The sequence below is a fragment of the Acomys russatus genome, chromosome 7 (assembly GCF_903995435.1).
Source record: "Acomys russatus chromosome 7, mAcoRus1.1, whole genome shotgun sequence".
NCBI lineage: Eukaryota > Metazoa > Chordata > Mammalia > Rodentia > Muridae > Acomys > Acomys russatus.
In genome coordinates, this window is record NC_067143.1 from 52128301 (window position 1) to 52141321 (window position 13021).

The window sequence follows — 13021 nt, forward strand, 5'->3', positions numbered from 1 at the left end:
TGGCCCTGTTGGTTTCTTCTGTCCCATATCCTGTCTCCTTCTGTCCATCTTACCTTCCAGCCTCTTCATGTTATCCTCCACTCTTCTAGACATTTCATGTACTGTCTTGGTGGTGTACCTTCGCTCCTCTCTTTCTCATGCTTGCCTTCCCTACCTCTTAGAACAGTTCAAACAACTCCATCCCAGCGAACGTTCTCTAAGCCCTGCTCAGTGTTACTCACTTTAAGTGGCTCTTTTACATAGCTTCTGGGATGTCACCTGGCATCATATGTCACATAACGTTATATCAGGCTGGCAGTGAACCCTTGAGTGTGGGGACTGGGTTTGAGTCTCCTCAAAGAGAGCACAGACCCTGGTCCAGGTAAATAGCAGTTGGCTGAGTGACTCATTAATTTCACTGAGGTGTTCCTGCTTGCTGCTGGCCCATGTGAAGGGAAATTGAGATTTCTTGCTTCTCACATCTTAATTCAGGAAGTCTGTGTTCTTTTTTCTCCTCCATCCAGACAAGACCACAAGTACTGTGATGGAGAGACCCTCAGAGGCCTTTCATGCAATGTAGGCCAGTCCTGGGTGGCAGTAGGCTGCTGCTCTATTATTTAGATTCTGTTCCCCAAACTCTCCATCCAGCCATCATATGTATTTATCATTGTTAGAGCTATCTTTTCTAGGGGAGAGACCTGGTAGGTAACAATCATGTATGATACATATTGGTAATAATAATAATGCTTGTCGACAGTTCTGCCGAGACAAAGAGAGCTTTGGAGTCATTGAATTAGGGGTGTGTGGCCTATTAAAGAGTCCTAAATACAGACACCCATTGACTACATCCTGATCATAAATAAGTTACTTATTTGTTTAGGGCCTCGGTTTCCCTTTGTATAAGATGGAAGCAGTTAGATTAAATTATCTCTAAAGTTCGTGTGGCCTAAAGTTGAGTACATTTATATAATCCAAGAAAAAGAGAGAATACTATGGCTTTCAATGGCCAGGAAAGCCTATTCCATGTGCACTGTGGGATGCATCCATAAACACTTATTACAGCAGGGAGGAAAGGAGACTTTGCACTTCCTGTCACTAACCCTGAGGCCTAGTGAAGAAGACAGGCAAGAAGAATGGAGAAGAGACCATGGTATCAGGCCTCTAGCCTGGGTCTGCAAAGTGAGGGAGTCGTTCAAGCTGTGGGTAACAGAGCCACCCTTTCCTTTTTTCTCTCCCCATCAGATCACATTCCAGTTCTTCCCATACCTCAATCTCTGTTGCCATGGAGACTTCTAATGGGACTGAGACCTGGTACAAGAGCCTCCACGCTGTGCTGAAGGCTCTGAACACCACCCTTCACAGTCACTTGCTCTGCCGGCCTGGACCAGGCCCAGGGTCAGGACCAGGGCCAGACAATCAAACTGAGGAGCGTCGGGCTAGTCCTCCTGGTCGTAATGACAACTCCTACATGTATATTCTCTTTGTCATGTTCCTATTTGCTGTCACCGTGGGCAGTCTCATCTTGGGCTACACCCGCTCACGCAAAGTGGACAAACGTAGCGACCCCTACCATGTATACATCAAGAACCGGGTATCTATGATCTGATGTGAGGTGCCCAAGGACGATGGAAGATTATGATGCTGGCAGATTGTCTTCTTGGGCCTCCAGAACTCATCTGGACCATGTCAAGCCTCAGTGTCTCTATCTATATAAGATCAACAAGAAATTGGTAAGCAAGATCATCACTGGGACCAGAGAAGAGGGGCTGGTAGGCTTGGTGTTGTGGAGACGACATTTTCCAGACAAAGATGGGCATGATAAACTAACCAGGAGCCCATGAACAAATATATGTAGAAGCATGGATAACCGGCGAGTAGAAGAGAAAGCTGTGGTGAAGGGAAATGGGGCGGGAAGACGCTCTAGACACATCATCTTTTAATCTTCAACACGAGAGACCTGACAAAACTGAGTAATACTGCTTATTTGTATTAGTTCATTTCTATTTCCTTAAACACTCTTACCATTTGTGGGGTTTGCCTTATCTACCAAGAAAGCAGAACAAGTGACGTGACTGGAGTCCTGAACTCTGGCCCTTTTGTCTAAGACTTTTCATTGCCACATGGGGTAAGACCCAGGCCAGAAGAACTTGTGGCTAAGCACAGTAATACACAGCTCTAATGTCAGTGCCTAAGAAGCTGGGTGGAGAGGATGATTTGAGTTCAGAAGTTCAAGACCGGCCTGGGCAAGCCCTATCTTGGTAGGGAGTTGGTGAAGACTGCTGAGAAATACCTTTTTTGTTTGCTTGCTTGTCTGTTTTTTTCAAGACAGGGTTTCTCTGTGTAGCCTTGACTGTCCTGGACTTGCTTTGTAGACCAGGCTGGCCTTGAACTCACAGAAACCCAGCTGCCTCTGCCTCCCGAGTACTGGGATTAAAGGCGTATGCCACCACCTCCTGGCTAGAGAAATACCTTACTTTTACAAATATTACCAAAGATACATCACTGTTAATGTATTGCTCGGGCACTTTTGGGATCCCAAGACCTAGTGCAAAGCACAAGGGCTGAGCATTACACTCATTAGGGACACAGCCATATGCTTCTTGAGCCATGTCACTGTGCCCTTCCCAGCCACAGCTCCGGTCCCAGGGACTTCACAACCTTGGGTGTAGCTTCTTCTACTCCCAATTCTGTGAGAAATGCTCTAAGACCAACTTGAACTTTGCTCCTGGGAGATTATTATTACACCTAGGAGATGACCGTGTTTAAAGATACAGTGTGTACAAGTCTTATTTCAGTGGGAGAACCAGCCAGCATCTGACTTTTTAAAGTGGCATCTAACTTTAGCTGGTTGGTACTTAGTGGTTTTTTTTTTTTTTTTTTTTTTTTTTTTTTTTGTCTTTTGTCAACTTGATATGACACAGAGTCATCTGAGAAGAGTGAACCTCAGCTAAGAAAATACCCCCATCTGACTGGCCTGTAGGTGGTTGGTGTGGAAGGACCCAGCCCACTGCGAGCTGTGCCTTCCTTGGGTAGTGGTCCTGGGGTATATAGGAAGGCGAACTGAGTAAGCCGGGAGGAGGAAGCCAGTAGGAAGCTTTCCCCCTAGATTCTGTTTCAGCTCCTGCCTCCAGGTTCCTGCCCTGATTTTCCTCAGTGATGGATTGTGACCTGAGATATGTAAGAGGAAATAAACCCTTTCCTCCCCAAGTTCCTTTTGACTATGATGTTTATCACAGCACTAAAAACCCCTAGCTGAGATAGCTGAATGCTTCTTTTTCTGGTCCTTTCTTTTTTCTCTCTCTCTTTCTGTCTTTAGTATAATGAAAGTCGAAATGGCTCATCAGCTCTGATCTTACATTCATATACATTAGGCCGGAGCATGCAAAACTGCTATTTACAGGTCAAAAGCAGGTGAATGCCATAGTTTCACATGGTTCTACCTAATTTATATAACATGGTGAGTGAGCGCTTCACTAGCTCTGTGCTCCAGGCCCCAGACTGGATCTGCCCACAGGTTTCAACCTGAGGGATCTCTGTGCACTTCCTTGAAGGCCTCACGGAAACACACATATTTGTATGCAGCAATCTCTCGAGGGATTTTTGGTAACAGTTATCTCAGTGGCACAGCATTGTAGGTTATCTGCCCTTTCCACTTCTGCAGCGTGTGTGATTCTTGACTTACGTGGCCCCACCCAGCATATGATACTTACATTATGAAGGGCAGGAAAGCTGCTTCTCCCATGAAACAGTAAAAGCAAATGCTTCTCAGTTAAAAGCAGAGGGCCCAGGCTTGGTTCCCAGCTCTCCTGTGACGGCTCACAAACCATCTAACCCTGTTCTAAGGGATCCAGTGTCCTCTTCTGGCCTCCAAGGGCACCACCGTGCATACGGTACACAGACAAACATTCACAGACACAAAATAAAAATAAATACATCTTTAAAAAAAATGATAAATCAAATGCTTCTGTGTGTCTTGAAGACTCAAAGGAGCACATCCTGCCACAAGCACCTATGTTGGGTCTCTGCCAAAGTGTTCAGAGCCCATGTTTTGATATTTTCTTTATCTCTTCTTGGGGGGGTGGGTGGGTAAGAGGTAACTTCCTTAAGGACATATGACAAGGAGAGACAACAGCATCTGACATCTACAGCAGATGGGATTTTAGAGGCTATCTACTCTAAACATCCAAGCAAAAGGTGAGCTGCAGACGAGTACAGCAATGAGTGGTCTGGTGATATAAGAATACATGTTTTCGAACTCTGGTGCCCCATATTTGACCACGTCCCCTTGATGGGGAGGCCTGGTGGCACTCAGAGGAAGGACAATAGGCTATCAACAAGAGACTTGATAGCCTATGATCATATAGTGGAGGAGGAGGTCCCCCTCAGTCACAGACCTAGGGGAGGGGAATAGGGTGAAAGCAGGAGGGAGAAAAGAACGGGAGGAAACAAGGGATGGGATAACAATTTAGATATAATATGAATAAATTAATTTTAAAAAGTAAAAAAAAAAAAAAGAATAAGTGTTTTTGAGAAATGAGATTAACTTGATCAGTAGGATTCAGAGACTGGTAGAATGAACTGGGCTTTGAACTGTTGAATAAACCAGCAGATTGAATGAAGGAAATAAGACAAGGAGGACTTGGAGCAGAGACATTCAGACACACTGTGTTTGGAACCTGGGGAGAAGGAACGAGACTGCCCCAGTGTGGCTGCTCTACGACTCCAGCATTCCCATTTCTGGAGGAGGCTCAGCATGCATTTGTATTCACCAGGAGACTTAAAATCATTCTAATTCCTTTTGCAAGTTACAGAAGCCCGGTGTATATTAACACGAGCCCAGGGGAGGTTATGAGAAGCACTGATGTACTTCAGATCTTTGTCTGCACAGCTCATGGGTTCACGCAGGACCTGCAGAGACTGAGGCAACTCTAGGGATCTCAGGCTCAGGAACTGTGTCTGAATTCATAAAATAGGGGTGCAGTTGTGTCACTACTGAGGGTCGGATTAAACAAAATCCTAGCCAGGCATGATGGCACGTGCCTTTAAACCCAGCACTTGGGAAGCAAAGGCAGGTAGATCACTGTGAGTTCGAGGCCAGCCTGCTTTACAAAACGAGTCCAGGACAGCCAGGGCTCTGTTACACAGAGAAAGCCTTTCTCAAAAGGAAAACCAAAAGCAAAAGCCAACCAACCCCGCCCCCCAAGAATTCTAGAATTTTAAGAGGTAGATTTAACATTCTAATATGTTCTGGTGAAGGCACTCCTCTTGGCCCTCTGTCAGATTGACCCCAGACCAGCGGTGAGGGAGCTAGCTCATGATAGTGAGCCCTCACTCAGCCCATCAGCCCTCTGTCTGTGTTCGTTCTGCCCTCTGCTGGCCAAATCTCAGAGCACCGACTTGATTCTGAAAGCAAACTTTCATTTATTCAACACACAACATTTCTATTGTGTGCATGCTTTAAAGTAAGCATCACCAAGGCATGATTGTTACACATAAGCAAATAAAACAATACCTAAGGGCATTTGCTACACTACAGATGAATTTACACGTCTTTAAGTCCTATTTTAATATCTTCACAATGATATAATGTAGCAGGTATTTCCTAGAGTTATTTCAGAAAAGCTCACTGATGTTTGACCTAGTTAGTGTCTTCAGAACAAACCAGCCAATCATGCCTGTGGCATGCGCTGGTTAGATACGAAATTCCTCAGAACTAAATAAGAAAGTAAAATTTGAGAATAAAGGGTTGACACCAGTGATGCTGAATTTCCTAGAAAGAGAACCCAAGATAGATGTTTACTGGTGAGGAATGCTTGGCAGGAAAATGTGCAAGGGACAAAATGAAAGCAGAGAAGAAAAGAAAGAGCCTAACAAAGTGTGCCTAGGCTATATCTAGCCTTGGTCTGATGCACAGGGAATTGTCATATGTGGCTGGGACACACTCTGGCAAAACACACTCTTTTGAGGCAAGAGAACCTTTTGCACCCTTAGCTAGTCAGTTCATCGTTGTAAGTCACATTGCCTAGATGGGAAGATTTGGGGAGGGGGATCTAGTCAGTGAAGGACAGTTCTGTGGGGAAGGCAGCCACCATGAGCTGTTGTAGGTGAGCACAGTGAAAGCAAACTAACTGGGATGTGCCCTTGATTGAGCCAGCAGCAGGGTAGATCTTGGAGAAGGTTCTGACGTTTGCCATGGAGTTGGTTCCACCTTTTGTGGCTCTCCTTTTCTATACCATTTGGGCCTGCCGGTGGTTAGAGGGGTACTCACCCCAGCGGCCCCCCCCACCCCCCGCCCCGCATACTCACAGAGGTGCAACACTAAGCTGATGGTAGCATCACTCCCTGAGGGTGAAGGGTTTTACGTAGGACCTCATCAGCATCCACCGCAGCTGAGCTAGCTGAGAAACGGGAGCAGAATAGCTCATCTTGAGAGAGTCTTCGAATTTAAGAGACGAGATGGAAATTAGGCTTTCAATCCTAGCACTCGGGAAGTGAGGTTAGAGGACCAGGAGTTCGAGGCCGCAGGCAGCCAATAATTAACTACAAGAGAAGATGGTCTAATCCTATCACGTCAGCTTGGGATAACTTTGAGCAGCCATCTCAGTTCCAGAACTCCAAGGCAGCCAAGGCTTCCATCTCAATCGTACTATGAGTTGGCTTTTGTCCTCTGCCCACTCCTGCTTCCTTACTTCCTAACCACTCCTCTTCCCAGAGCGCTCCCCTGAAAAAACGTTCTGTACATAAATCCCCGTTTCCAAGAAGTCAATATCTCCTCAAGAACTGCGTCAACGCTGAGCCTATCTCAAAGTCCGTGTCCATCAGAACAGGGGAAATGGAATGATGATAGTGAAGGAGGCGGTTACTGGTTCTAGCAAATTAAAATAAAACGGAAAAACAACAACAAAGAAGACTAGCAGCGTCTTTAATCCCAGCACTTGGGAGACAGAGGCAGGCGGATCTCTGTGAGTTTGAGGCCAGCCTGGTCTACAAAGTGAGTTCAAGATGGCCAGGGCTACACAGAGAAACCCTGTCTCTAAAAACAAAACAAAATCAAACAACAAAAAAGACTAGCAGCGTTAACAGCCTTGCACCCGAATAGAAAGAACTGGCCACTAGATGGCGCAGCACTACACTGCTACAGTCCCTTTACAGCACTGACTTTTGCCTTAGCTATGGCAGACAAGGCAGAATGATTGTTAAGGAGGAATGTTGGCTCATTGCTTCCTTTTTTTTTTTTTTAACTATTCTAGGGACAAGTGTCCTAACCTGTTTCAACACCGTAGCACCATGTCCTCTGTGCCATAACATATATTCAACTGATCTCTACACAAGAGTGCCAAAATCTGTTTGGTTTTTCTACCTGCCACAGTCACTTGTTGCCAAGGGATACTAAAGATGGGACTCTTGGTATTCCAAACAGTTGTTATGATTCCCATCTTAAAAAATGAAGAGAATTGGCAGCAGCATCTGTGGAGTCCTCCCTCTTTCCCCATCCTTCTCTGCTTCCCCCGTTGCGAGTGGATCTGACATGACAGGATCAGCTGTTAAGTATAGCGGCTTAGGGAAAGTAGTCATGGGAACCATTGCAGAAGATGAAGAGCTTGGGAAAACTGTAACTGAGCCAATCACTCAATTCTCTGCTGTGGAGTTAATAAAAAGAAATATTCCCTATTTGGAAAAACACCTAAGTCTTTTGAAGATTGGAGAATTTTCGTTACCTCAGGGGGAACATACTTAGAGGTCTTTTTCCATTGTGTCCATTTCTTAAGGAATAGAGTCTGGTTCTTTAGGGGGAGAAACACTCTAAAAATTACAGGGGAGAGGGATGGATTTTACAAAACTTGAAAAATGAATGGTCAAACGGGGGGGGGGCGGGGTTGGGGGCTGCGTTTGGCCTTCTCCCAGTTCCCTCCCAGTCTCTCTGGCAGTGATGACAGCAAAGTCACCAGAGGAATGGACACCAAAGCAAATGAGAGCTGGAGGTTGGCTACCTCTGACTGGTCTACACCTGTTTGGACAATGACTGTCTTCAATGTAACTTCCGTGGATTGAATGAAGGTAGTCCTCACGGTTATCCTGGGCTTCCAGTGTTCCGAGGTTTGTTTCTCTCACTCTCTGCGTTATGTCCACCTGTGGGTCTCTGTGTTTGTTCCCAACTGCTGCAGAAGGAAACTTCTCTGATGATGGGTGAATTAGACACTGGCTGAGCTATGAGCATAGCAGAATACTACTAAGGAGTCATTTTATTGCTAGGTCCCTAGGTCCTGGGTCCACGGGCTAGCCTCAGGTTCTTGGTCACCCAAGCCGTGTCAGGTATGGGTCCCATCTTGTGTTGTGGGCTGTAAGTCAAACCAGCTATTGGTTGGTTACTCCCACAGACTTTGTGCTACCAATGCCCTAGCATATCTTACAGGCAAGACACCATTATAGTTCAAAGTGTTTGTGGCTAGGCTGGCATTTATATATTTCTTTTGGTGGCACGTGGAGTACCTTCCTATACCAAAGATGCTAAAACATAGGGGTAAAGGCTCTACGTAGGCAGAAGCTCGACTTCCCCCACATTTAATGAGGTATGTGGATGTTGAATTGAGCAATGAGGCCTTGCCGTCAGTTTGTGGAGAGCAACCTACATAGTATTGGCAGCAGCCTGCATTGCTTGTAACTCAGTCCCAGTATGGAATCCTCATTTGATGACAAGAGACGCTGTCTCCCCTGTTTTTGGTGATTTCATTTAAATACCCTTAATATACGTATATACTTTAGGAAGTTTATACTGTATTAGGTTTCTACACTACCTCTCAGCTGGCCTTAATTTTAGCATTTCTCCTGGTATTTCCTCTTTTGTCCTCCTCTCTTATTCCTCTCTCCACTCGATCCTCACATTCTAAACCACCATCCCATCCACCCATAGCTATCTATTCTATTCCCCTCTCCTAGGAATCTGTTTATGCCCACCTAACCTCTGTGGTTCTATAGATTGTACCCTGGATATCACTGACTTAACAGCTAACATCCACAGAAGAGATATGTGCATTCTCCATATAGTATGTATTCTCCATATAAGAGAATACATGCCATATTTGTCTTTCTGATCAGAGTTACCCCATTCAGGATGATTTTTTTTTTTTTTTTAAGTTCCACTCATTTATCTGCAATTTTTACGAGCTTATTTTATTTATTTATTTATTTTGTTTTTTCGAGACAGAGTTTCTCTGTGTAAGTCTTAGCCGTCCTAGACTCACTTTGTAGACCAGGCTGGCCTCGAACTCACAGTGATCTGCCTGCCTCTGCCTCCCGAGTGCTGGGATTAAAGGCGTGAGCCACCACCACCTGGAGAGTTTAATTTTTTAAATGTAGATGTACAACATTTTCTTTATTCGCTCTTCTGTTGAGGGCCATCTGGGTTGCTTGCAATTTCTGGCTACTATAGATAGAGTAGCACTGCACATGGTTGAGCATGTGTCTCTGTGGCAGGATGAAGCATCCTTTGGGTAATATACCCAGGACTAATCTAGCTGGGTCTTGAGATAGATCAATTTCCTTCTTCCTGAGGAACCACCACGCTGATTTCCATAGTGGCTGTATGAGTTTTGCACTCCCACCAGCAATGGAGGAGCATTTCTCTTACTCCATATCCTTGCTAGCATGGGATGTTATTCATTTTATTAATCTTAGACATTCCCATAGGTTAAGGATGCAATCTCAGGACGGGCGTGGTGGTGCATGCCTTTAATCGCAGCAGAGGCAGGCAGATCACTGTGAGTTCGAGGCCAGCCTGGTCTACAAAGCAAGTCTAGGACAGCCAGGGATACACAGAGAAACACTGTCTCAAAAAAAAAAAAAAAAAAAAAAAAAAAAAAAAAAAAAAAAAGGTTGGAATCTCAAAGTAATTTTGATTTGCATTTTCCTAATGGCTAAGGATGTTGAACATTTCTTTAAGTGTTTTTCAGCTATGTCAGCTTCCTCTTTTGATAATTCAGTTTATATCTGTACCTCATTTTTAAATTGGGTTGTTTGCTTGATATCCATTTTCTTGAGTTCTTTATATATTCTGGATATTAGCCTTCTATCAATATGTAGTTGGTAGAAATCTTTTCCCATTCTGTAAGTTGCTGCTTTGTTTGAGTGACAGTGTCCGTTGCCTTACAGAAGACTCTCAGTTTTATGAGGCCTCATTTATTAATTATAGATCTTAGTCCCTGTGCTAATAGTATTATGTTCACAAAGCTGTTTTCCTATGCCAATGGGTTCAAGATTTTTTCCCACTTTCTCTTCTGTCAAGTTCAGTGTATCCAGTCTTATTTTGAGGTCTTTGATCCATTTGGAGTTAAGTTTTGTGCAGGGTGATAAGTATGGATATATTTGGTTTTTTTTTTTTTTTTTTTATGTAGCTGTCCAGTTTGACCAGAACCATTTGTTGAAGAAACTATCTTTTATTCAGTGTGTATTTCTGGCTTCTTCATCAAGCGTCAGGAGTGCTCTGGTGGAATTTTGGGGGTCACTTATGTATACTATCATATCATCTGCAAATAGAGATACTTTGACTTCTTCCTTTCCGATGTGGATCCCCTTCATCTCCTTTTGTTGTCTTATTGCTCTGGCTAGAACTTCGAGTACTATATTGGAGAGCTATGGAGAGAGTGGGCAGCCTAGTCTAGTCCCTGATTTTAGTGGAATTTCTCTCCATTTAATTTGATGTTGGCTATTGGCTTGCTGTATATAGCCTTTATTCTGTTTACATTGTGCCTTGTATCCCTGGTCTCTCCAAGACTTTAAAACATGAATGGGTGTTGGATTTTGTAAAAAAAAAAAAAAAAAAAAAAAGTCTCTGGAGAAAGAAATTGAAAAAGATAACAGAAGATGGAAAGATTTCCTATGCTCATGGATCAGGAGGCTCTACATAGTAAAAATGGCCATCTTACCAAAAGCAATCTACAGATTCACTGCAAGCTCTATAAAAATACCTACACAATTCTTTACAGACTTTGAAAGATCAATTCACAACATCATATGGGAAAAAAAAAACCTGAATAGCTGTACAATAAAAAATCTTTAGTAGGAATCTCCATGCTGGATCTCATGTTGTACTATAGAGCATCAGTAATAAAAAAAAAAAAACCTGCATGGTATTGGCATAGAAATAGGCTGGTTGATCAATGAAATCGAATCAAAGACCCAGAAATAAATCCACACACCTGTGGACACTTGATTTTTGACAAAGCCAAAACTATACAATGGGAAAAAAAGATAGTATCTTTAACAGATGGTAATGGTCTAACTGTATGTCTACATGTAGAAAAATGCAAATATACCCTTATTTATTGTCCTGCACAAAACTAAAGTCCAAGTGGATTAAAGACATCAACATAAAACCAGACACACTAAATCTGTTAGAAGAAAAAGTGGGAAAGAGCCTTGAACTCATTGGCACAGGAGACAACTTCCTAAACAGGTCACCAATAGCTCAGGCTCTAAGATCAATAATTAATAAATGGGAAACTTAGAAGCTTCTGTAAGGCAAAGGACACTGACAGCAGAACAAAACAACAGCCTACAGACTGGGAAAATATCTTCACCAACCCTACATCTGACAAAGGGCTAATATCCAAGATACATAAATAACTCAAGAAATTAAACACCACCAAACCAAATTATCCAATTAAAAAATGGGGTACAGAACTAAGCAGAGAATTCTCAACAGAGGAACATCTGTTGGCCAAGAAAAACGTCAAGAAATGCTCAATGTCCTTAGTTATCAGAGAAACGCAAATCAAAACAACTCTGAGATTCCATCTTATACCCATCAGAATGACTAAAATCAAAAACTCAAGTGACAGGACATGCTGACAAAGATGTGAGAAAGGAGAACACTCCTCCATTGCTAATGGGAATACAAACTTGTATAACCACTTTGGACATCAATCTGGTGCTTTCTCAGAAAATTGGGACTAGGGCTACCGCAAGACCCAGCTATATCACTTCTAGGCATATACCTGAAAGATGCTCCACCCTACGACAAGGACATTTGCTCAGCTATGTTCATAGCAGCTTTATTCACGATAGCCAGAATCTGGAAACAACCTAGACATCCCTCAACTGAAGAATGGATGAAGAAACTGAGGTACATTTACATAATGGAATACTACTCAGCTATTAAAAACAAGAAAATCTTGAAATGTGCAGGCAAAGGGAGGGAACTAGAAAATATCATCCTGAGTGAGGTAACCCAGACCCAGAAAGATACACATGGTATATACTCACTTATAAGTGAATATTAGCCCAACATAGATGTTGTCTAAGAGACTCCACCCTGAGGGGGAATAGGACAGATGCTGTGACTCACAGCTGGATTCCAGGTGGAGATCTAAGAGTGGTATGGAAGAGTAGGGGGATGGAAGGACCCAGAGGTTTCAGGAGCCTTACAAGGAGACCATCAAAACTGGTGGATCTGGACCCAGGGGTGCATGCACAAACTGTTGCACCAACCAGGGACAATGCATGCAATAAACTTAAACGCCCTGTCCAGATCTAGCCAATGGACAGCTCATTCTCCATGGTTGGGGTGGTGGTAACAGGGACTGCCTCTGACATGAACTCTGGTGTCCAAGATTTGATCACTTTCCTTTGGTGGGGAGGCCCTGTGGGCACACAGAGGAAGGGGATGCAGGCTATCCAGATGAGACATTATAGGCTATGGTCAGATGGCAGGGGAGAAGAGCCCCCTGTCAGAGGTCTAAGGGAGGGGAATAGGGCAGAAGAAGGAGGGAGGGTGGGAACAGGAAGATACAAGCTGGGGGATAACAATTGGGATGTAAGATGAATAAATTATAATTAAAAAATAATCAGAAGTGCAAACTGGGAATGGTGGTGCATGCTTTTAATCTTAGCACTCAGGGAGGCAGAGGCAGGTAGATCCCTGTGTGTTCCAGGCTAGCCTGGTCTACAAAGCAATTCCAGGACAACCAAGGCTACACAGAGAAACCCTGTCTCGGGAAAAAAAAAATCAGGTGTGCATAGATGTGTGGATTTATGTCTTGGTCTT

The 13021-nt window shown here is 43.7% G+C and overlaps 1 protein-coding gene across 1 annotated transcript; it reads left to right on the forward strand.

The window, feature by feature from the left end:
• The first annotated feature begins 1230 nt into the window (after positions 1-1230).
• Kcne3 (potassium voltage-gated channel subfamily E regulatory subunit 3) lies at positions 1231-1808 on the forward strand. Its single transcript, XM_051149463.1, has one exon. The coding sequence runs from the start codon at positions 1262-1264 to the stop codon at positions 1583-1585; it is 324 nt and encodes a 107-aa protein (XP_051005420.1). The 5' UTR covers positions 1231-1261; the 3' UTR covers positions 1586-1808.
• Positions 1809-13021: the final 11213 nt, after the last annotated feature.

Excerpts from the sequence above, each read along its gene's own strand:
- Kcne3 (XM_051149463.1), top strand. The coding sequence starts at position 1,262 with ATGGAGACTTCTAATGGGACTGAGACCTGGTACAAGAGCCTCCACGCT.